The sequence below is a fragment of the Histomonas meleagridis genome (genome assembly GCF_020186115.1).
Source record: "Histomonas meleagridis strain 2922-C6/04-10x chromosome Unknown contig_51, whole genome shotgun sequence".
Classification (NCBI taxonomy): Eukaryota; Parabasalia; order Tritrichomonadida; family Dientamoebidae; genus Histomonas; species Histomonas meleagridis.
Window position 1 is genome coordinate 641,165 of NW_027150894.1, and position 26,026 is coordinate 667,190.

Sequence of the window (26,026 nt, forward strand, 5' to 3'; positions counted from 1 at the left end):
GCCAGCTAAAGTGGCCACACGTAGCACTTTTTTAAACAATGCCATTTTTTGAATATATAACGATAAAAAGTGTCACCATCCAACAAATCTTGCGAAAAATAATGTTTTTTAAAATTAGTCACACCCTCAATAAGGTTTTCATATAACTCAATATGTCAACATATAGAGGATAAAGTGTCGATGATAACTGATTTCTGCATGTGGAGTTCTCTGAATTCGTTTTTATTCGATTAGAGCAATATCTAATCAAGTATAAGCACTTGGATCATCCCCAATTTTTTACTTTCTATAAATCATTTTAAAGAATAAAACTCAAAAGAAATCAATTTGATTAACTCCTTCACCAAAATTTATTATTATTACTCAATCAGTAAAAGGTATTTCTTGTGATTAAGAGAGATGCTCAATAATCATATATTAGTTTAAATAGTATTCCAAATCCAATTCAAATTGAAAGGAAAAAATTGTTTACATGCAGGAACTGTGATTTTTTTTTCTTTTTTACTTCGTAAAGTATATTAACATAAAACGGGGAAATGAAGGAGATAAAATTCGTCAAACAAAGTGTTGTTTCAAGTCACATTTTCAACATTCTTGTGGTTTAGTTCATCGTTTCTCATGAGAACACTTCTGAAAAAGCTCCCTTCTTTCAAAATTTGAACTTCTTGATTGAATTGAACATTCTCAAATTTGTCAAAATGACAACAATTTTCATAGTCATAATATTATCACACCCTTAAACAATGATTTTTTGCTTCGCGTGGTGCCTCTTAAGAAACCCTAACATCAAACTTAAACACGATAAATTTGATTCTACTGATACTTTTTTATTATCAAAACCTGTTGTATCCGTTGATTCGTCCAAACAAGTATACCCCAAGATTATACATCATTTTTAAAAGACACTTATTCAGAAGCATCATTGGAAGAAAATGATGATGTTCTTAGCAATGATTATGGAGGAAGTAACCCCCGAGCTCGGTTATTCTCAGCAGTTCGCATTACCAAAGGAATTAAATCAACCAGAAAATATTTTTCCCGTAATGATATTGAAGAAAATGATTCAAATTCATTAGCCGGTAGTAAATGGATAGAAACTTTTAAATTTCACAATAAAAGGAAAAATATTTGAATGACAAGAAGTAATTTTATTACTGATGTTTGAATAAAAATCAATTTTTCATTAATTTTTGCAAATATTTTTTTAGCCGTTGGTAATCTTAAAAAACAAAATGCTCACTACAAAAATCGGAGAATAATTATTTCAACAGTTTGTGTTTAATTTGGTTATATTTAGTTTGGTAAAATCAATTTATTGGTTTTCAAGTAATTGAGCGATATCTGTGTGCCCATTTTTAGTTGCCAAGAGAAGTGCTGTATTAAATAATTTAAATAATTTCCAAGTATTATTTTGAAATATCAAATTATTAATAAAAATATAATATGAATTAAACAAATACCTTTAACAGTGATATCAATTCCTTTTTTTTCAAGAAGTAATTTCACTATTTCAATATAACCATTTTTAGAAGCCATCATAATTGCTGTCCAAAATATTTCAAATAATTTCCAAATATTATTTTGGAATAAGAAATTATTAAAATAAGTTTTAAATAAAATAAATTAATGTTTTTAATATTAACATCGATTCCATTTTGTTTGAGAAGCAATTTAACAATTTCTGTATTACCATTTTGAGATGCATATAAAAGTGCTGTATTAAATAACTTATATAATTTCTAAATATAAAAAACGAAGTTCAACTATCAACAGAACAAATGCGTATTTTGAATGTTAGTATTAATTCCTTCTTTTTTAAGAAGCATTTGAATTATTTCTAAGTAATCATTTTGTGCTGCAGAAATAAGTGCTGAATTAAATGATCAGAATTATTTTTAAAAACTATATTGAAATACCATATTATAAAATTAATCATTTAATAAAATAATTGTATATCACAAGCATTAATATCAATTTCTTCTTGCTCAAGAAGTAATTGAACTGTTTCTTTGTGACCATTTTTAGTTGCTAAAAGAAGTGCTGTATTAAATATTATAAATAATTTCCAAATATTAATATGAAATTCCAATATATAAAAATAAATCCTAAATAAAATGAATAAATATCTTTCGCATTAATATCAATTCCCTTTTGTTCAAGAAGTAACTGAACAGTTTCTAAATTACCATTTTCTGATGCATACATAAGTGCTGTTTCAAATAATCCAAATAATTTCCAAATATTATTTTGAAATATGAAATTATCAAAACATATATCAAATAAAATAATTGAATATCTTTTGCATTAATATCAATTCCCTTTTGTTCAAGAAAGAATTGAACAGTTTCTAAATTACCACTTTCAGATGCAAACATAAATGCTGTACGAAATAATCCAAATAATTTCCAAATATTATTTTGATATATCATATTATCAAAACAAATTACAAATAAAATAATTGAATATCTTTTGCATTAATATCAATTCCCTTTTGTTCAATAAGTAATTTAACTATATCTTTATAACCACCTATAATAGCAAACATAAGCGCTGTTCTAAATAATATAAATAATTTCCAAATTTTATTTCAAAACATCATATTATTAAAACAAATTTTAAATCAAACAAACAAATATCTTTAGCATTAACATCAAGATCTTTTCTATCAAGAAGTAATTTAACTACTTTATAATGGCCATTTTTAACAGCTAAACTAAGTGCTGTTTTAAAAAAATTTAATAATTTCCAATTTTTTTTATTGAACATCAAATAATTTAAATAATTTATACGTAAAGTAAATAAATATTTTTAATATTTACATCACATTTTTTTTGTTCAAGAAGTAATTGAACCACTCTCGAATTCCCTTTTTCAGCAGCCAGCATAAGTGCTGACATAAATAAATCAAATAGTCATCAAATATTATTTCAAAATGTGAAATTATTACAATAAATTCTGAATAAAATTTATAAACAGCAACAGCATTAAGATCAATATTTTCTTGTTCAAGAAGTAATTTAACTACATGAACATTACCTTCTTTAGTAACAGCTGCTTTTATAAGTGCTGTTTCAAATGATATGAATAATTTGCAAATATTATTTTGAAACATAATATTATTAAAATATATTTTAAATGAAATAATTAAATATCTTTATAGTTGATATCAATCTCATCGTGAAAATTATCAAGAAGATATTTAACTAAATCAGCATTACCTATTTGAGCTGCACATAAAAATATTGTTTTAAATATTTAAAATAATTCCCAAATCGCACTTTGAAACGAATAATTTAATAAACAAATTACAAATAATTAATATAAATAGGTAATATTATAAAGAAATTTCTCTTGTTTTAACATCGATATACTTCTTTTCAAAAATTAACTTCACTACATCTAATCTACCACATTGAACTGCTTCGAATAGTGCTTCAACAAATATTAAGTTCAAATTTTAACTTTTTAATAAATATATCAAAACTTTTAAACAAATTTTTTTATGAGCTATGTGGAGTCCAATATGTTCAAGAATTACTTTTACTAAATCAATGTAGCCCTTACCAGCTGCTTTACATAGTGCAGATTCAAATATTTTGAATAAATTCCAAATAAAATATGCAATTATAATATATAAATAAAAATAAATAAAAATTATTAACATTTTTCATACTTAAACTTAATATATCTATTGCTTTTAAGGTAATTTAAAACTTCATCATTTCCCGAAAATGTCAAAATCTCATAAACATATATTTTAGTAGGCTTTTTTTGAAGTAAATATTTTAAAAGAAATAAATTACCAGTTTGAATTGCCTTAATCATAAATGACTTATCAATTTCCATTCCTTTACTTTCTAAAAATGAGAAAATTTCAAAGTTGTTGTTTGTAATACATTTTTTCCCTAACGAAACTAAAAATTTAATTTCAATTAATTTGTTTTCATAAAGATAATTAAATACATCATTCCGATGAAGCATAATTAACGCTTTACATGCATCTCCAAATTTTAAATGATTTTGTTCACATAAATGAATTACCTCTAAGTTACCACCTGCAGCTGCATATTTCCCTGTATTTGTTGTTTTGCACTCATTTAATAGAAAATATCTAAAACATTTAACTGCTCCAAAAAATGCTGCATAATCAATTAATGTTATATTTTTATTATTAATAAATGAACATCTTTCATAAAGTGATGGTTCAATTGTTTGATTAAAATCAAAATTTTCTCTTGATGATATTTCTTGAAGTCTTTCGATTTCATCATTTCGGATTATTTTCGCAAGTTCACCTGGATTAATTCCTTCTTTAATTAATTTTTTATGAAGTTCCCAATCATTATTTGATAGTTCATCATAATGTTCTGATATGAAATCACTAAAATCTGTTTTATATAAATCATTTTCATCGTTTATATACACAAAATATGGTAATTTTTTGTACCTGAGTTTGTCTGTACAAATCATTTCGTTTTCAACCATTTTTTCAAGAATATAACTTGATTCTTGAGTTTCTTTATAAATAAGAAGATGATCTATAAAAATATCTATAATAGATTTACATGTATTGCCCATAATTTCTCTTTCTTTTGTTTGAACTATTTTTAAAAAATCAAAACATAATTTATAATTATCTTTTGATACAAAATATGAATACAAGAATCTGCAAATAGCTAAATTAAATGAATAAGAATATTCTTTGGAAAAAATATTCATAATCAAACCGACAGATTCATTAATATTTTCTTCATTTAAATCAAAAATAATTTGTTCAATAGACTGTAATGTTTCCATGTTTTCGTTATTATTGCCTTTTATTTTTCTTTTGCTTCTAAAAGGTAAATTCATTTGATATCAATGAATATTATGTATAACAAGTAAACTAAACAAAAATTCTAATAAATAAAAAGTGACGAGATTTACTTCGAACACACATTTGACTTATCGGGGTGTCACAACGATTTTGCAAAATCTCACCTAATATTTTTTATATTGAAGTATTGACACTTTTATCAACGAGTGGTTTATGTTAATTCTGTGCTAATTAGCATACAAAAAGTGAGAAACGAATCGCAAACGGTTGCCTTGATTGAAAAAGTTTGACATAACCGGCAAACAGAAACAACTCAAGTTACTTAATTCGAGTCGACTGTAAATCCAAGCTTTTTGCCAACGAAAAATATGTTCAAACATACTTAAAGTTAATATTTTAAAGTCAAAATATCATACTAATCTGACTAATTTAAATTTGATAATTTCAATAATATAAACTATATTAATCTCAATAAATTTATCAACACGAAAAATTTAAATCAATTTTAGATGAAAAAAATGTGATAATCCAAATTTATCTAAAAAAAAAAATATGAATTTTTCATTCTTGAAATTAAAAATTTAATATAAGGTCAAATCCATTGATCATGATCATTAATCACATGTTGATTTAGATTTTGATCAGCAATTTCAAATTCGCTGGAAGAAGAACTCTTATTGCTTATGTTAGATCTTATAACTAATTTATTTTTACTGCGTTTTATCACAAAAATAATAATTCCAATAATCAAAAGAACCACAGCAATTGCACCACAAATTAATCCTATCAAAGCTTCATTACTTAATTTGTTGCTTTTGTCTTCTAAATCACTGCTTACAATAATAGAATAAAAATTCGAATAAAAAATATAATAAGTCGAATATTTTATCACTTCATAATCATAAAAAATATGCTTTGTGAAAATATAAGTAACTGAAGAACCATTAATTATAAGAAAAACAGTGTTTGATAAAAAGGAATTTTTAATGGTTATTGTTTGAGTAATTATTAAGGAATGAGTAAAAGTTACAAAGTTTGTCAATCTCGAATCTGGTGGAAGTGAACCTGTGAATGTATTTGATTCAGTATATGTATTTGATTTGGTAAATGTATTTGATTGAGTAAATGTATTTGATTGAGTATATGTATTTGATTGAGTATATGTATTTGATTGAGCAAATGTATTTGATTCAGTGTATGTATTTGATTTGGTAAATGTATTTGATTCAGTATATGTATTTGAGTTGGTAAATGTATTTGATTCAGTATATGTATTTGATTTGGTAAATGTATTTGATTGAGTATATGTATTTGATTTGGTAAATGAATTTGATTCAGTAAAAAGGAGTGTCGGAAATGTAATCTCTGGACATTCTTCAATTGTTGTACCTTTTGAAACATTTAAAGTGCCAAATTTTTCACCTTTATATTGAGATGATGTCATAACACATGTTGCAGGAACATAGTGAAAATTTTCAAATAACATTTCTGGCTCATTTTCACCTAAGTAATAAATACATTGAAGTTTAATACATGAATCAAAGGCACTAGATTTAATTGTGGTTATAGATTCTGGAATTATAATACTTTGCAATTCACGACAACCAAAAAATGAAAGTAAGCCAATTGAAATCACAGAATTTGGAATTTTAACATTTCTTAAAGAATAACAAGATAGAAATGTAAAATCTTTGATTGTATTTACTGAATTTGATATATCAACCCTTGATAATCTAGTACAATATTCAAATGCATATTCTCCAATCGAATTAACATTATTTGGAATTGTGATACTTTTTAAATTAGAGCATGCAAATGAATAGCATTTAAATTTTGTAACTGACTTCGGAATTTCAAATATTTCATTTTCGTTTCCTGCAGGATAACAAATGATTGAAGTAAATTGTTTATTATAAAGGACGTAATCGTTGTTATAATTAGAATAATATAAATTTTCATCAGAAACTTTAATAAATTGAAGTTTTGTACAACTTTCAAAAACATTTTCTCCAATATATTCAATTGAATTTGGAAGTGTTAAATTTAATAATGAAGAACAATAGCTAAATACCTCGTCTTCAATTGAAGATACCGAATTTGGAATCGTAACACTTACTATCGAAGTACTGGCAAATAAACCATTCTTAAGAGTTTTTATAGAATTCGGAATATCAATATGTTTTATAGGAGATATATAAGATAAACCATATCTTTCTATTGTTGTTACAGAATTTGGAATTATTATTGATACTAATAATTTACAATGGCGAAATGCATATTCTTCAATCGAAGTAACAGATGATGAAATTATAAGATTTTCTAAACGACAATATTGGAATGAATATGATCCAATAATATTTACTGTATTTGGATTTTCATAAAATTTATTTTCGTTTCCTGCTGGATAACATACAATTCTTGTGAGATCCTTGGTATAAAGTATTCCATCCCCTTCGAAATTAGAATAATATACATTTTCAGAAGACACTTCAATGGACTGAAGGCTTGTGCAATCATAAAAAGCATTTGAACCAATCGAATTAACCGAATTTGGAATAATAATATTGCATAAAGAAGTACATGACATAAATGCATTCTTCCCTATTGTATTTAAATTTCCCCCTATTGAAATTGTTCGTAATTTAGAACATAAACGAAATGCATAGTCACCAATTGAGCAAACTAAATCACCAATTTCAACCGAAATTAATTGTTCGCATTGAAAAAATGCTGAGCGAGGTATCTCAGTTATTTCTCCTTCAATTATAACATTTATTGCATAGTTTATGTTTTCATCTTCAAAATCACTACTATCAATTATCGTAAGTGTTTTTGTATCAGAATCATATGATTGAAGAGAATGAAAGAAAAATAAGATAATAAAAATATAAGCATAAGATATTCCTGCTTTGGTTCTTTCTCTATTATTAGAAAATATCTTAAGTAAAAATTTTATCATTATATTAAGTACAACTAATAAATATAAAAAACATTTAAAATTAGTTTTTAAATCTAAAAAATGAGAACATGAAATTTTTTGATAATAAAATGGATAAAAATATTTGTTTTTAATATTTTTTGAATATCTATTGACCTCTATATAACAAGCATAATTCGGAATTAATGATGTTTTTGAACATAATGATTTATATGTATTTTTGCATACACCAGAAGAAACACATAATGTTTTTTGATTATAGAAATGGATCATTGATGAACAACATTTTTGGTTGAATGTTTTGATTACATTTTTCAATTGATAGTGATCATGAATATAATGATTAATTTTTTTGATATTTATACAAAATTTATCACTATAAAGTGCGTAATAGTGTTGTATTTTATCAGGAAGGAATATATACCTGTACATGATAAAGTATAAAATTACACGTACAATTATCGATGTTTGTTCAAGCTGACACATTCTGATTTTCATCATTAAATTGTGGGCAAGTTTTGAGGATCTATGATAAATAATTGAGTTGTGTTTTGAAAATTTCTGTTAAATTATATCAAAATCCTCGTTTTTGCTGACTTTCTTGACAGAAAAAAATTTTTTTTTGTCGATAAAGAAAAATCATCTTGATATTAGTGCTTTCAAAACTAATTATATTTAAAATATCGTTAGGATAAAATGATATCATAATACAGGTATTTTTTTTTCTGCCTGTGTCAAAATGAATTGTGCAAATCAATATGATTATCAAAAAATGATTGGTAATTAATAATTTGATATATATCAGGAAAAAATGAATTCTTTATTTCAAAAATCATATTTTCTACTTCCATTTCATAGAACAAAAGCAGCAATTGAAACAAATTTTGCACACCAACAAATTGAAATTTGACATTCAATTGAATCCAAAACGATATATTCATTCAATTTTTTGAATCACAACACTTCACATAACCGCCTGTGATAAAGTTTTACATTTGTATATCTATTAACGTTTATTATGATAATTGGAAGGAGTTTAACCCCTCGTGTATTGCCAGCATAATCTTTTCCTTCATTATTTCCTTGGTTGTATATGACGGGACTTTAAAGTAATTTGTACATGTCATCACAGATGGTAATTGCGCATTTGGATCGATTTTTTCATCATCAAATGACCTCTTCGCAATGGTTAACTTCGGTTCAAGTGCTGCAAGCCCTCCAATTGGTAATTGTGAATATCCCGTAATAAATTGAATAAGCAAACGTTGTTCTTCTTCTGTCATTTCAACCATTATTTCGAACAACATTCTAATCTGTGGTGAGTTCTTTTGATATCCATGAAGAACATCAACATTCTGTTCTAAATCTTCATATGTGAATTTGGAATTATCGCCTCTTAATATTTTACATATTTCATTTTCATCAAAGATCTTCAAATATTCGAATGGGAATATTTCCGAAAATCCTTCTAAAAATGCATCTCGAAGATCATTTAATTTGTCACCGCAAGTATAATCCCTAATCAGTGAAACAAACTCGTTAAGGTTACTTTCTTCGACAATTATGTCTTCACCTCCTTCTATTAATGGAAATTCTAATCCTGGATAAATAAATGTTAAACCGACTAAACCCTCAGGACGAGATAAAGACTGAGCCAGCATAGGGTCAACATCTTCTACATTTACATTCTCGCCTCTAATAAATTTAAACAAGCAAGGATTAATGTTGATGTCAATTAAGTACTCTGTTTGAATTGATTTTGCCAAAAAAGTGCCAAAGATTTTAGCGGCTTTTATCGGCATGAGCGGTGAAAAGAACATTCCGCTCTTGCACGATGCCATTCCCGGCTCATTCGTGTCACTTCTGAATAACCTTCGTTCTGTCTTACAAAGCTCATGTGAAAACAAAGTGAAAAATTCACGTGTAGGACCTAACCCAATTCCTGGCTCATCATTAAAAATTACTTCAAGTTTAGATAAATTTTGACTAAATCTTTCGAAGAGCCTACACCCGTCTGTAAATAATGAGTCTCGACTTACATGTATCTTTAATTGTTCTGTTGAAGGTAAATTAAATAGTTTATGATCGATATTGAATTCTTTAAGTAACTTTTTGAATGCATTTTTCGGTTCTAAAGTCAATAATTTGAATGCAAAAAGTCGGATTTTGAATGGGAATAAATATGGATTTGAATAGATTATATCCAAACCTAACGATTTGTTCAGAAATATTTCAAAAGGATTAAATAACAAATCATGAACTTTACGCGAAAAGTGGATATTTTCTGGAAGTCGAATTTTTTGAGAAAGTTTTTGTAATAGGTTTAATATGTTTTGTAATTGTGATGGATACAAAACACTTTGTTGAATCATTGTTTGTGGTGGTCTAAAATTTTCATCTTCTTCTTTTAGTACTATCAAATATTGGGTGAATCCAACCTCGTTCTCAATTTCTTTGAATGTTCCAATTCTGAGCAAAGGTGAATTCACTGTGTAAAATAAACCGTTTTGTTCTTTTACGTAAATTTTTTGATAATTCTCATTAAATGCTCGATCCAATATTGATAATTGTGTTACTGTTAGGTTTCGGTAATCTTCCATTGTTATAAAATGTTGCATTTGTATATTATTTTGAATTGCATTAAGTAAATTTTCAACTCCTTCATCATTAACTTTTAAATTATATAACCCTTCAATGGTAGAAATTGATTGACACAACTTTACTGATCTTTGGATTGTATCACCATTTGGGATTTTAAATGTAACAAATGTGTTGCGCGTAAACTTGTCAACAAAGTTATCAATGTCTGCATTTCTTTTTGAAGGTATCGGCACGAACGATAAGAAATCGTTAAGAAATTGAGCCAAAATTTGAATCTGTTCATCGTTCAAGTGTTCAAAATCGAAGTTTTCATTGAAAATTTCAGTGCAGTTATTGTAAAGTTTGAATTTTGAAATTTCTCCTTTTTTTATAGCTTCTATAATTTCATCTGTACCCATATTTGCGAAATCATTTGTTGATTTACTTGAGTATGACTTTTCAGTATTTTTTAATTTGTTAAAATTTTTTGTGTACCAAGATTTATCTCTTGAATTGCATTCTGTATTCCTTAAGTCATCCAAAATTAATGACTCATAAACTAATGGATCTTTATCATAATGTAATAATATCATTAAAACAAAATGACTTTCACGTTCACAGAACCCTTTTAACGCGGAAATTATTTCGTCTGTTAATTCGAATTTTTTTACCTTTAAAGTCGAAGCAATGCACATTAACAAATACCGAGGACACAATGGGTTTTCTAATAAAACTTTGATTAATATTGGCTGAATAGTATTCGCAAATGTGGTTGAGTTCTTTGGTCGTTTATGTCTTGGAAAATCATATGATGAAACATTGGTTATTAATGGTAACATGTTGAGTGCAAACTTTAAGACTCGTTCTTGTGCTTCGAATGTTTTCGATTCGTTAAATAATGATTCGAAGTCAACATTGGATGATATGATTTTTTCAGAAAATTGTTCTTTTGTGGATAAATTAATTAACGTGGTTAAGAATTTGGTGCTTTTACATAAACTGCTAATGACTTTTTCATCAATCGATCCTGGAGAGACATGAGAGCCAATGTTGTTAATTACCTTAATGGCACTATCCTTCATGGCGGTGTTGTTGGTCGTTTCAGATATCGTGATTAATGGCTCAATATACTTGGAAAATTCATCAGAAACAAAAGTATTTGTAATTCGTAATGACGCTTCAATGGCTTTACGTTGTGTGGGCAATGAAAAAGCACCGATGTTGTCAAGTAATGGGCCAATTCCAATTTGCATACCTACTTCGGGCGCTCGAAATTTGGAAATAATATCAAGCGCTAAAATGCAATTTTCGGCAGTTTCATGCCATTGGATATCGGTAAGCTTATCTTTAAGAACTTGGAGAACATTGGCTTGCATAAGATTTGCTGTAGAACGATGATGTGCTTCCAAAACAGCATATATACAAGAAGAAGCTAAATTCCCAATAACCTCATTATCTGTGGTAGAAAGGATACGAACAATTTCGGCACAGATGATTTCAATTGGAAATGATGAAAGAAGTTCTCTATCACCATAAGTTAAAGTTGTTGAAAGAGTTGTTAAACCTTCTATTTGACTGCTCTCATTTCCTCTTATTTGTTGGATAATGTTATTGTATGCTTCAATAGAATAGTTTCTGAAATCACCAAAATCCATACACAAGTTTGGAGAGAATTTCACACTTTTTCATAGGTTTACTTAAAATTTTTATAGTTCAAAATGGTCAAACACCTCTGAAAGAAAACAGAATGAATGAGCATGACACATTGTTGTAAAAAAACATTTTAACAAAAAAGTTGTAATTTTTTTTATGAATTCGAAAAATTATCTGCAAAAATTGTTCTGTTATTCATTTACCATTCAAATAGATTGGTTTGTTTCCAAATGTAAAACTTGAAGATGTTGCATCCTTCTTCTCATTTGTTTCTATTGGTTTGTTCCCAAATGTGAAACTTGAAGTTGTTGTATCCTTCTTTTCATTTGTTTCTATTGGCTTGTTTCCAAATGTAAATCCAGTGGATGTTGTATCCTTCTTTTCATTTGTTTCTATTGGCTTGTTTCCAAATGTAAATCCAGTGGATGTTGTATCCTTCTTTTCATTTGTTTCTATTGGCTTGTTTCCAAATGTAAATCCAGTGGATGTTGTATCCTTCTTTTCATTTGTTTCTATTGGTTTGTTCCCAAATGTAAATCCAGTGGATGTTGTATCCTTCTTTTCATTTGTTTCTATTGGCTTGTTTCCAAATGTAAATCCAGTGGATGTTGTATCCTTCTTTTCATTTGTTTCTATTGGCTTGTTTCCAAATGTAAATCCAGTGGATGTTGTATCCTTCTTTTCATTTGTTTCTATTGGCTTGTTTCCAAATGTAAATCCAGTGGATGTTGTATCCTTCTTTTCATTTGTTTCTATTGGTTTGTTCCCAAATGTGAAACTTGAAGTTGTTGTGTCTTTCTTTTCATTTGTTTCTATTGGCTTGTTTCCAAATGTAAATCCAGTGGATGTTGTATCCTTCTTCTCATTTGTTTCTATTGGCTTGTTTCCAAATGTAAATCCAGTGGATGTTGTATCCTTCTTTTCATTTGTTTCTATTGGCTTGTTTCCAAATGTAAATCCTGAAAATGTCGCATCCTTCTTTTCATTTGTTTCTATTGGCTTGTTTCCAAATGTAAATCCTGAAAATGTCGCATCCTTCTTTTCATTTGTTTCTATTGGCTTGTTTCCAAATGTAAATCCAGTGGATGTTGTATCCTTCTTTTCATTTGTTTCTATTGGCTTGTTTCCAAATGTAAATCCAGTGGATGTTGTATCCTTCTTTTCATTTGTTTCTATTGGTTTGTTCCCAAATGTGAAACTTGAAGTTGTTGTGTCTTTCTTTTCATTTGTTTCTATTGGTTTGTTTCCAAATGTGAAGCTTGAAGTTGTTGTGTCTTTCTTTTCATTTGTTTCTATTGGCTTGTTTCCAAATGTGAAACTTGAAGTTGTTGTGTCTTTCTTTTCATTTGTTTCTATTGGCTTGTTTCCAAATGTGAAACTTGAAGTTGTTGTGTCTTTCTTTTCATTTGTTTCTATTGGCTTGTTTCCAAATGTAAATCCAGTGGATGTTGTATCCTTCTTTTCATTTGTTTCTATTGGCTTGTTTCCAAATGTAAATCCTGAAAATGTCGCATCCTTCTTTTCATTTGTTTCTATTGGCTTGTTTCCAAATGTAAATCCAGTGGATGTTGTATCCTTCTTTTCATTTGTTTCTATTGGTTTGTTCCCAAATGTGAAACTTGAAGTTGTTGTGTCTTTCTTTTCATTTGTTTCTATTGGTTTGTTTCCAAATGTGAAGCTTGAAGTTGTTGTGTCTTTCTTTTCATTTGTTTCTATTGGCTTGTTTCCAAATGTGAAACTTGAAGTTGTTGTATCCTTCTTTTCATTTGTTTCTATTGGCTTGTTTCCAAATGTAAATCCAGTGGATGTTGTATCCTTCTTTTCATTTGTTTCTATTGGCTTGTTTCCAAATGTAAATCCAGTGGATGTTGTATCCTTCTTTTCATTTGTTTCTATTGGTTTGTTCCCAAATGTGAAACTTGAAGTTGTTGTGTCTTTCTTTTCATTTGTTTCTATTGGCTTGTTTCCAAATGTGAAACTTGAAGTTGTTGTGTCTTTCTTTTCATTTGTTTCTATTGGTTTGTTCCCAAATGTGAAACTTGAAGTTGTTGTGTCTTTCTTTTCATTTGTTTCTATTGGCTTGTTTCCAAATGTAAATCCAGTGGATGTTGTATCCTTCTTCTCATTTGTTTCTATTGGCTTGTTTCCAAATGTAAATCCAGTGGATGTTGTATCCTTCTTTTCATTTGTTTCTATTGGTTTGTTCCCAAATGTGAAACTTGAAGTTGTTGTGTCTTTCTTTTCATTTGTTTCTATTGGCTTGTTTCCAAATGTAAATCCAGTGGATGTTGTATCCTTCTTCTCATTTGTTTCTATTGGCTTGTTTCCAAATGTAAATCCAGTGGATGTTGTATCCTTCTTTTCATTTGTTTCTATTGGCTTGTTTCCAAATGTAAATCCTGAAAATGTCGCATCCTTCTTCTCATTTGTTTCTATTGGCTTGTTTCCAAATGTAAATCCAGTGGATGTTGCATCCTTCTTCTCATTTGTTTCTATTGGTTTGTTTCCAAATGTGAAACTTGAAGTTGTTGTGTCTTTCTTTTCATTTGTTTCTATTGGTTTGTTTCCAAATGTAAATCCAGTGGATGTTGCGTCTTTCTTCTCATTTGTTACAGGTTTTGTTTCTGCTGTTTGATTTAAAAATGTAAACCCTGAAAATGTTGTGTCTTTCTTTTCATTTGTTTCTATTGGTGTGTTTCCAAATGTAAATCCTGAAAACGATGCATCTTTCTTTTCGCTTGTTTCTGCTTTAACTTCTGTTGTTTTATTTAGAAATACAAGACCTGGTGCTGCTGATGCTTCTTTCTTTTCAGTAGCTGAAGAAGTTGTTTGACTACCAAATTTAAATTCTGATACTGGTGCTGCTGATGTTGCTGATGCTTCTTTCTTTTCACTTGAAGATATTGTTTGGCCTCCGAATTTAAATTCTGATACTGGTGCTGCTGATGTTTCTTTCTTTTCTGTTGCTGAAGAAATTGTTTGACTACCAAATTTAAATTCTGATACTGGTGCTGCTGATGTTGCTGATGCTTCTTTCTTTTCACTTGAAGATATTGTTTGGCCTCCGAATTTAAATTCTGATACTGGTGCTGCTGATGTTGCTGATGCTTCTTTCTTTTCACTTGAAGATATTGTTTGGCCTCCGAATTTAAATTCTGATACTGGTGCTGCTGATGTTTCTTTCTTTTCTGTTGCTGAAGAAATTGTTTGACTACCAAATTTAAATTCTGAAACTGGTGCTGCTGATGCTTCTTTCTTTTCTGTTGCTGAAGAAATTGTTTGGCCTCCAAATTTAAATTCTGAAACTGGTGCTGCTGATGTTTCTTTCTTTTCACTTGAAAAAATTGTTTGGCCTCCAAATTTAAATTCTGATACTGGTGCTGATGATGTTTCTTTCTTTTCACTTGAAGAAATTGTCTGATTAATGAATTTGAAACCTGATGTTTCTGTTTTTTCTTTTGTTGTTGGCACCGAATTGATTTCTGTATCTTTAACTTCGGATTTATTTTTATTTGTGAAATTCTTTTTAAAATCGTGTGGTAGAATTTCTGGTTCATTAATTCCTTCCAAATCATCTGTACCTGACTTTAAAGGAAGCTGTTTAAACCCCCAATCAATTTTTTCTTTATTTGTAAGAAGAGGAATTTTTCTCATTGCACTCGACCACAAAAATCAGTTAAATCTTAAAAGAAACCGTTTAAAATTTTGAGAACGTTAAATAAAATTCCCAACAAAAGATCCTACGATGGAATCCAAGCAAATAAATTCCCCAAGGATCGACAAAGTATCTAAAGATATTACAAATTTGGACAAAGAGATTCAGAACATATCACAAGAATTAGATAATAATCTAGATCAATTAGAAACTGTATCAAATAAAAATCCAACAAAAGAGAAACGTCAACCACCAAAAAATAAAATTAGTAAAAAAGCAAGTAAACATATTAATGCTGACGATAATTCATTATCTAATAATAGTTCTACAGAAAGTGATGGCTTAAACAATCTAATAAATAAGCCACCTCAGAACAAAATTAAAATTTTAAACTACAAGCCACTTTCACAAAGAATTCAAGAAACACAAAGTAAACGAAATGATTTCATTCAGAAGTCTAAAGAAGAACAAGAGGAAAAATTCAAGAAAGAATGTACATTTAAGCCAGTTATTGTATCACAGTATCAAACTCCAACCAAATCAATTCCACAAAGGGAGACAAAGCAAGCTCATTCAGCGCAACCACAAAAACAAAAAAAATACATAAACAAAGTTTCAGAGAAGATTATTTCCCATTCCACTAAAAAGCATAGTTTATATTCAACAGAAGTATATCAGCCACCGATAATCGAAAGGAAGAAATCACATAGATATTCCGAAGAAGAACTTACGAAAACATTTCGAAGATTATCAACTCCAAAGAAACAAATTTCAGATGATAATGACGAAGATGAACTTAAACCAAAGAAATATGCTGATTATTCTGTGATAAATAGACTTGCAGATGAATCTGTCGAATTAATGAAAAAAAGAAAAGAAAATCAAATCGATGAAACACCAAAGAAAAAAAATAAACAGAAAAAATACGATAATAATAGAGATCGATCATGTGAGCTATTTAAACAATCTGTTCAGCTTATGAAAAATCGATATGAGGCAAGTCAATTACATAAGCAGTTCATAGAAATGCAAGAAATGGAGGAATGTAGTTTCCATCCAAAGATTTCGCATTCAAAAGTGACACATTCCCAAACGAAAAGTGACGTGGACGATACGTATCGTAACATTGTCAAAACCGCTATACAGAAACGGTTTTCTCCAAATCAAAACAATAAAGAAATTATAATTAAAGAAAGAAGAAAAGAATCATTAAATACACCAGAAATTGATCAAATATTGTTTGAAGCTGAATCAATGATGGATTAATGATGTTAATTAACAATGAATAATAAATAATATTTTTTACGGATATATTAACGACCTCTTCTTGTTGCGTTTTTTCGACTATTCATTCTCTCGCAACCTGTTACATGATGCTTAAGAGCATCTTCACTCATTTTACGACCACAATGTGGACATGCAACCAATCCTGGTGGTTCTTCGATTGGTGGTAATTCTGGTGGTGGCCCAACATTTCTTCCTTCTTCAACTGCTTTTTGGTATGCTGCGTACTTACGAGCAGCTCTAATGCTTTCAACCATTTTGTCATGATCTTTTTGCCATTTTGGTACATCATCTGTAGATTTTTGGCTTGAAGCTGTTTGCACACGTTTTGTTGATGATCGTGATGAAACTGATTTTGTTCTATCAAATGATTGTTCTTGTTGACTTGAACGACTTCGAGGTGTTGATTGTTCTAGCTGAGCGGAACGAGCTTTTGTGGTGGATTGCTCTTGGCTTGAGCGATTTCTTGGTGTAGTTTGCTCTAATGGAGTGGGGCGACTTCTTGCTGGAGATTGTTCAATTTGGGAGAATTTTGGTTTCTGTGTTGATTGATTTGTTAAATTTTGTATATACTGTAGTAGAAGTAGACGTTTTCCAATTGATAAAATACCCATGTCTTTCAAATGTTCTTCTTTTATCATCGGTAAAAGATCTCCTGTTATATCATTATCAAGAAATATGTCGGATGCATAATCATACCCGTTTGATGATAGATTGTTTGAAACATCATGTGCATCCCATGACATGAAGTTTTTATCCATCATTTTATGTCAAAAAAAAATTCATAGAATTTTAATGACATAAATATGTTTTCAATCAAAATAATGAGTATGAAATTCACTTTTTCATTGTTAGTTCGTTATTATTAAACGATAGATAATTCTGTTAATTTTGATCAATATGCCTTCAAATATTTTTTTGGAGGTAACAATAAATGTGATCATAATGTTTCCTTTTTCTTATCTGATTATAAGTAGGTTCCACTGTGTATGTTAAAAACTGCATATATTTTATTTGAACATAAAAAATGTGATTTGATAATTTGATGATCAAATTAATACATTCAGCAAAATGTCTTCGTGCAACTGAATTATTGCTGGGTTATGACTCTTAGTTCGAATAATGAAATAATATAATTTTATTTTCTTGTTAAAAAATATCACCAAAAAAGTGACAATTTGACCACAATGGATTGGGAACAACTTATATTAAAAAATAAAGCCAAGACAAATTTATTATTTGAAGCATCTGAATTTCAACTTCCAAAGACAGATACACGTGAAATTCGTCTTGGTAAAGATTCTTTTCATTCTAATCGTGTTTCAAATTTCCTTCCGTCTGTTTCAAAACCACAAAAAGTTGAAACTATTCAACCTACTCAAGTTATTGATCTTCGTCCTGAGCGTGGTAAAGAGCATGGTGAAACCTTTCTACCAGCTGCTAAACCTCATCGTCAATGGTATAATTATACAACACTTACTGGTCATAATGCCTGGGTCAAAGCTGTTACTGTTGATCCTTCCAATGAATTCTTTATTACAGGTTCCATTGATCGTATGCTTAAAATCTGGGATCTTGCCAAAGCAGAACTTCGTATGACACTTACAGGCCATATTGGTGCCATTCAAGACCTTGAAATCTCCAACCGCTCTCCATATCTTTTTAGTTGTTGCGACGCCAAATGTGTTTATTGCTGGGATCTTAATCAAAATTCCATTGTCCGTGACTTCCATGGGCATCTTTCTGGCGTTTACTGTCTTTCCCTCCATCCAACCATTGATATCTTTGCCACTGGTTCGCGTGATGCGACATGTCGCATCTGGGACATTCGAACGCGGGACTCAGTTTTTGTTCTCGAGGGCCATGACCTTACTGTCTTTGACGTCAAGATGCAAGACTTTCAACCCAATGTTCTTACGAGTTCCGCCGATGCAACCATTCGCGCGTGGGACCTTCGCAACGGCAGTAAATGTCTTTACACACTCACGCGCCATAAAAAGACCGTTCGTGCACTTGCGTTACATCCTAAAGAGTGGAGTTTTGCATCCGCAAGTCAGGACGCCATCTTCCATTGGAATGGCGAAGAATCGAAACTATTTAAAGAGTTCAAGTACCATAAAAGCATCAAAAACGCGCTCGCAATTAACCAAGATGACGTGTTCGTAAGCGCTGGCGATGACGGTACTATAAAGTTTTGGGATTGGGGAAGCGGACAATGTTTCCAAGAAGTCACTTCGATTCCACATCCGGGATCACTCGATTGCGAAAATGGTATTTTCGACTGCGCGTTCGATATGACTGGTACAAGATTAATTACATGCGAGGCAGATAAAACAATTAAGTTGTGGAGGGAATTCGATGAAAATGGTAACCCTTACTGAGTAACGTGAAAGTAAAATGTAATTAATGTAAAATTTATTAAAGTTTGTAAGAGCCGATTTTGTTATAAAATGTTTCGAAAGTGAATCAAAAGAAAAAAAAATACACAGAATGAATTATATAAGATTATCAAATTAAAATCGGATAAACTTACTTTGTTGCTGTGATCTTTTGAATTTGCTGGAAAGAAAAAAAAATTTAATTATATATATATATATATATATATATCAAACTCAAAAGTTAAAACAGAAAATGATTAAACTTAGTATATACATCTTTTTAAAATCAATAAACAGAAAATATGATGAATCAAATTAAAATATTATAAGGTATACATCAAATTTTAATATTACTGTATATAAAATCAAATCAGAAACAATATAAACAAAAAATTAAATATTAATATCGCACAGTATGAGATAAAAGAAAATAATACAGAATGAAACTACTCAGAATCAATTAAATAGAAAAAATATATGAATCATTGTGGAATTAATAATTAAATGTTTTTCGATAAAAGGATTCATATATATTTTCATCTGAATAGTATTTTCTTATCATTGATCATCAACATCATTACCAAAAAGTTGAGTGAATTCTTGATCAATTTATTCATCTTTGCTTGGAATTCCAATATATTTTTTATGTGAATTAAATTAAAAACATCACACTGAATGAAATAATACATAAAATGTTGTGCATAACGAATTAACATTTAAACAAAAACTTATACATTTTTATGGTTATTATTTTCATTTACTTAAATTTCGGCAGCATCCGAATCAATAGAATACGTTTCCATTACGTTACTTACTGTACTAGAACTAGTGGATGCGACTGAGTATGTAAATGTTGTACTTCCAATTACGATAAGCTAATGCATCATGAACTTGGACAACTGGATGGTTGTCCATAGCTAAAGCCCATTTTAAATGCTGAATTTGTAACAGGCGCATATGCTATGTATGCATTATCAGTTGATGAGCCGCATAAGACTAACCACGAGTTATTCAGATTATTATCTGATCGTGGATAAATCAATCTTAGGAATTGTTGCTCCAATCGAATCTCGCAATTTCAACCATTTCATCTACAATCGCTCGCATTTCTGAAACTACATCATATGTTTTGGCTTCGCGCTATAACTCTCGGAGCTTGGCTTTCTTTGGAAAGCAAAAACATTGTCATACCCATTTGTGCTAACAAGACTTTTTTGTTCTCCACTGTGGGATTACTGTGGTACCACAGTTGTAGTTACATCGAGTTCAGGTCGTTCACCTTCTCCATGGAGGCATATTGCGTTAAGGAAACCTTTTGTGTTATTAAATAATTTTTAATTTTTTCTTCGTTATTTAAGAGATGTGTTAAAGTGTTTTTTATGCAGAATTTAGCAAAAGCGATTTTTGATTTTTGAAAATTTCGATTTTTTCCCAGGAAATTGGGGTGCCCCTATTCCTGACACTTTTTGAAATGTCCTTTGGTGGATTTACATTTAATTGGGGATCTTTTAATCAGCAACCAAAAGAAGAAAAACCACCATTCCAGATGTCAGAACATATGCTCCTAACAGAATTACCAAATGATTTAAAGAAAGATTTTCTTGATGTATACAAAACAATTCAAGCACATAAAGAACCAGCTGCAAAGTCAACTACATATTCATCAAAAAATATTGAAAGTTTAGTAGAAAGCATTAAAAAAGAAACAGTGAATGAACTTCTTACAAAATTAACATCAGTTGCAAACAACATTGACCACGGAAAAGCAGAATTAGAAGAACTCCAAAGTGAGTTAAACATAGCAAAATCAGACCTTACAAATTCTTCACATATTGGAGATCCTCCAACTCCTTTCATTAGGAGATATGTTGCAAAAATCAACAAGATGGCCATTGATCTAGAGAACATGTTAGCTTCTGCTGGAAGATATCTTCAGCCACAACAAAAGATAACCACAAATTCATCGCAGGTCATGGTCGATCTTTTATCACAAGAACACGAAGCAATTGTTAGATGCTCAGCACGTGTTTCCCAAGTACAAGCAAAACTTACGTCGGTAAGATCAGAACTTGAATCTAAATTAAACGTATCACATTCTCAATTAGATTTCAGTGATTATCAGTTTGAAAGTTCTTACCAACAAAACATTCAAGTAAAGTATAAACAGTTTCTTAATGATAGGAAGCGAAAAGTTACAAAGCGGAACGAAGAATCAGATTTGCTTGGAAATTCTACTAAACCTGTTCAAACGCAGGGCACAGGTTTTGGATTTGGATTTGGATTTGGTTCTGGTGGTTTTGGTACTGGTAGTACTGGTTTTGGTAGTACTGGTTCTGGTACTGGTAGTACTGGTTTTGGTTCTGGTTTTGGTGGTACTGGTAGCAATACTTCTACCACAAAAAGATAATGATTTTCATATTATATAAAATTTTTACAATAATAAATCAGTATAAATTAATGTTTCTAATTTTTTAATAGCAAAATTTTTGAGGGGTTTCATACGTACCCAACTGAACAAATCAATAAAATGATTACAACCATTGTTAAACTTTAACAGTGAAATGGAACTTGGTATTTGTTTACTTTAGTCTATGTATGCATATACAATATGGATTATATACATAATATAGTTTGGATAAAAATATTCAAACTAAATAATAATGTATATACAATATATATTATATATAAAGTCGCCTTGAAAAAATGTCTACTTTCAAACAACTATGAAAAATTAATTTTAAAATTCTAAATATTTTTACAGCATTTTATTAGCAATTTTTTCATAATGAAATGATTCATGATGTATACCTCTTCTTTCTATAGAAAGACAGCGCTAACATTTTCTCTTAGTTTTCAACAAATTCAAAAATAAATAATTTTTAAATATATCATTAATAATGCATAATTATAGAATAGATAAATTAATATTAATTTTATTTTAAATTCTAATTTTAAATAAATTTACTTTTAAGATATCATGCATGATTATATATTCATTCCATGTAAAAAATTTAAATAAAAATATCTTATATGCACTCAATAATAATCTTCAAATATATTTTATTCATTGTTCAAAACATTCCAAAAATTTTGCTGATGTCAAATTTAAAACAAAGAAATTTCATGTGAAAACAAACAAAGATAGTCAATTTTTCAAAATGGATGATTTCACAAACTGGATCATAGATGATCAAATAAAAAAAATGGAACAAAAATCAGCGAAAGAAATTGAACAACAAAACATGATACTCGAAAACAAAATCAATGCATATCGTAACATGGTACGTCAATACCAAAATCAAAAGACTCATATGGAAGAAGATATTCGTTCCAATAATGAAAAGATACGTCTTAACCGTACACTTCCATTTCTTGTTGCTCATGTTGTTGAAGTACTTTCACTTGATTCTGATGAATCTTCTGATAGTGTTTATCGTGGACTTGACTCCAAGTCCGCCGTTGTCAAAACCACTACTCGTGAGACAGTTTTTCTCCCTGTTCCTGGATTAGTTGATGCATCAGATCTTCAGCCATCTGATATGGTTGGACTTTCCAAAGATTCATATCTCATATTTGAGAAGCTTCCCCAACATTTTGATTCACGAGTGAAAGCCATGGAAGTTGATTCCAAGCCGACTGAAACGTATGATCAAGTTGGTGGATTAGAAAAACAAATCCAAGAACTTAAAGAAGCAGTAGTTTTACCTCTTATATCTCCCTCCAAAGAGCGTATTAAGAAGCTTGGAATCCAACCACCGAAAGGACGGCCCGACACACTTGACCCCGCACTGATGAGGTCCGGGAGATTGGACAGGAAAATAGAGCTGCCGCTACCGAATGAAGACGCGCGGGTGCAAATATTGGAAATCCATTAGCGCAAAATGAAGACGGGCAACGACGTTAACTTTAGGGAGTTGGCGAGATCGACAGAAGACTTTAATGGAGCAATGCTAAAGGCTGTGTGCGTCGAGGCGGGAATGGTGGCATTAAGAAGAAACGCAGACGAAATCGTACATAATGATTACGTAGAAGGAATAGCACAGGTGCAGGCAAAGAAAAAGGCTGTGTTGGATTACTTCGCATAGTTTAGAGATATATTTATAAATGTTTGAAATGTTTGATATGTAATGGTGGAATAGGGAATTGAATCATTAATATAATTTTCGTTTCGAGAAAGATATTATTTGGGTTACCTGCACTCAATGCTGAGCTTATATTTGTATTATTATATTATTATATTATTATATTATTATATTATTATATTATTATATTATTATATTATTATATTATTATATTATTATATTATTATATTATTATATTATTATATTATTATATTATTATATTATTATATTATTATATTATTATATTATTATATTATTATATTATTATATTATTATATTATTATATTATTATATTATTATATTATTATATTATTATATTATTATATTATTATATTATTATAATTTTCCCCCACAGTTTTATCCGTGATAGATAAAAACTCCTATTCAGAAATTTAGGTATTTAATCTACTTGTTGTAAAACTCACTTTTTGATATACCATACACAATAAATTCTATGAATTCTATCAAAAAGTGGGAAGTGTGAAGTCATGCTTTTTTCTGTTTGGATCAAAGAGTATTAAACGGTTTCTTGGTCAGGGAATTTTTTTTACTAAACATTTCATCCAAGATTAACTATTATTAACCCATGGAATCTTATGAATTCATTGGTGTTAATGATGATGGTGATTTAAATCTTCAAGACCTTAAGACATTAGAGGGATATAGTGCACTTGCTGATGACAATTTGGCTGAAGATGCAGACGATTTTCTTGAACATATTGATTCAATGAAACCAAACATTGTCAATTTAGTTGCTTCTGTTAAGATGTGTAATAGCTTTGATCTATTAAAAATATCAGAACATATAAAAAATGCAGAATTTAATCCACGACGTTTCCAAGCAGTTATATTACGTATTACAACACCTAAAGCTACAGCTATGGTGTTTCAAGTAGGTAAAGTTAACATAGTTGGAACAAGAGAAAAAGAAGTTGCATACCAAGCAGCCAAAAAATTTTGTCGAATTCTTCGAAAAGTTGGTTACAATTGTCGCATTGAGGAATTTAATGTTACGAATCTTGTTGCCACAATTGCTTGTAACTTTCGTATTCGTTTACAAGAAATTGCAAATCATCCGGGTCATCGTCAACTTGCCAGATATAATCCAGAAACGTTTCCAGGCATAATATATCGCATCCCTGATCCAAAGGTAACACTTCTTATCTTCGAATCAGGTAAAATAATAATGACTGGTGCAAAATCATATGAAGATCTCCAAAGAGCATCAAATTGGATTCAGCCAATTTTGACGTTGTTCAAGAAAACACAAGTTGTACCGCCACCAGCACCAGCTCCTCCTCTTCCTCCACCTGTAGCAGAGATTAAACCACCAGAACCTGTTCCAGAGAAAAATGAAGAAGAAGATTTGTTCCACAAAAAGAAAAGGAGGAAGCCAAGTAATCCATTTGTTAAGCCTCCGCGAAGTTGAGTATAAAAATATAGATAAGAATTGGTTTTAATGTCAAAGACATTTTTTGTGTTATATATAATGTTTATTTTGATAATTTTGGCTTTAAAAATAATTCTTGGAAATCATTTAAAATATTTAAAACAGCGCTTGAATCTGCAACTATGTTCTGTAGGACAGAGATTGCTGTTAAAAACAATTGTTTCCGAAATAAAAAGAAATTGCTATCAATGTTAAAAACATTTTTGAAATAATACAAATCTATACATTAATAAACAATTGTAAATTATACTTTGTGACGACTTTTATCGGCTAGCCGATGCCCATTTATGAAACTATCTAATAACGACTCACTGCGAACCAAATGTTTTTAATAAAAATTTTTTCAATTTTTTCGTTACTGGGGAGGAATCTGTTTTCATTGAAATAAGATGACAGAAATAATTTCATTGAAACAAAACGGTTTTAATAATTTTTAAATTCAAATATCTTTATTTATTATCATTAAATCAAATATTTTTTTAAATTATGATATAAATTTTAGTTATTAAGTGTTTTTAAATCATTCATTATTTTCAAGATAATCTATTTTTCGAGATACGTGAAATCGCATTCAATTTTTGACGGTTTTGAAATTTCATATATATTATATATATAAAATAAGATCTATAATATTATAATAGATTCTGAAATATTTCATTAATATTGTATTTAGAATTAATTTTTTTCCTCTTCTTTTTTTTTTTTTGAATTATTTCTTAAAATTTATAATACGTAGTACACTTATTTCTTTGTGATAAAAATGCATAATAAATTAAATTATTTAATGTATACATTATAACAAGATTAAATGAATATGGTAAATTAAAATCAAATATTTTTGTTGTATGTTTAGCTAACAAATTTATATTTTCTTCTGTTAGATTCATTATGATTTATTCAAGCTCAGATGATAATTCTAGTTCTATGTTTTGGGGATATATTTTTTTCTTTTTTACTTGAATTTGTTTTGCGTTTTCGCATGTTCTCCCAAATACTATATGCCATGGTTTAAGTCAATAGTTTATTGAAAAAGTGCGTTAAGTATCCATTTATAAAAAGGATACTCGAATCAAAGCAAAATACGTAAGTCTATTTGTTCTGGTTTATATGTTGGCATTTCTTCTCCTGTCTTTGTTCATAAAATCTTTTTT

General features: G+C 29.3%; 7 protein-coding genes across 7 annotated transcripts; 4 read left to right on the forward strand and 3 right to left on the reverse strand.

Moving 5' to 3' along the window:
* Positions 1–8,770: 8,770 nt before the first annotated feature.
* On the reverse strand, positions 8,771–11,989 carry GO595_007106 (E3 ubiquitin-protein ligase UPL4-like; the record flags this gene model as incomplete). The annotated part of the gene is made up of 2 exons (XM_067920534.1): positions 8,771–9,717; positions 11,047–11,989. The coding sequence occupies 2 exons, from the start codon at positions 11,987–11,989 to the stop codon at positions 8,771–8,773; spliced, it is 1,890 nt and encodes a 629-aa protein (XP_067772625.1).
* Positions 11,990–12,182: 193 nt separating this feature from the next.
* Positions 12,183–15,641, reverse strand: GO595_007107 (essential component of the nuclear pore which mediates nuclear import and export; the record flags this gene model as incomplete). The annotated part of the gene is made up of 1 exon (XM_067920535.1): positions 12,183–15,641. One exon carries the CDS (start codon positions 15,639–15,641, stop codon positions 12,183–12,185), a length of 3,459 nt encoding a protein of 1,152 aa, XP_067772626.1.
* A 1,314-nt stretch (positions 15,642–16,955) lies between these two features.
* Positions 16,956–17,690, reverse strand: GO595_007108 (Zinc finger C2HC domain-containing protein 1C; the record flags this gene model as incomplete). Its single annotated transcript, XM_067920536.1, has 1 exon — positions 16,956–17,690. One exon carries the CDS (start codon positions 17,688–17,690, stop codon positions 16,956–16,958), a length of 735 nt encoding a protein of 244 aa, XP_067772627.1.
* A 423-nt stretch (positions 17,691–18,113) lies between these two features.
* Positions 18,114–19,307, forward strand: GO595_007109 (protein pleiotropic regulatory locus 1; the record flags this gene model as incomplete). Its single annotated transcript, XM_067920537.1, has 1 exon — positions 18,114–19,307. The coding sequence occupies one exon, from the start codon at positions 18,114–18,116 to the stop codon at positions 19,305–19,307; it is 1,194 nt and encodes a 397-aa protein (XP_067772628.1).
* A 1,468-nt stretch (positions 19,308–20,775) lies between these two features.
* GO595_007110 (uncharacterized protein) lies at positions 20,776–21,711 on the forward strand (the record flags this gene model as incomplete). The annotated part of the gene is made up of 1 exon (XM_067920538.1): positions 20,776–21,711. One exon carries the CDS (start codon positions 20,776–20,778, stop codon positions 21,709–21,711), a length of 936 nt encoding a protein of 311 aa, XP_067772629.1.
* Positions 21,712–22,462: 751 nt separating this feature from the next.
* GO595_007111 (26S protease regulatory subunit 6A) lies at positions 22,463–23,179 on the forward strand (the record flags this gene model as incomplete). Its single annotated transcript, XM_067920540.1, has 1 exon — positions 22,463–23,179. One exon carries the CDS (start codon positions 22,463–22,465, stop codon positions 23,177–23,179), a length of 717 nt encoding a protein of 238 aa, XP_067772630.1.
* An 832-nt stretch (positions 23,180–24,011) lies between these two features.
* GO595_007112 (TATA-box-binding protein) lies at positions 24,012–24,854 on the forward strand (the record flags this gene model as incomplete). The annotated part of the gene is made up of 1 exon (XM_067920541.1): positions 24,012–24,854. One exon carries the CDS (start codon positions 24,012–24,014, stop codon positions 24,852–24,854), a length of 843 nt encoding a protein of 280 aa, XP_067772631.1.
* Positions 24,855–26,026: the final 1,172 nt, after the last annotated feature.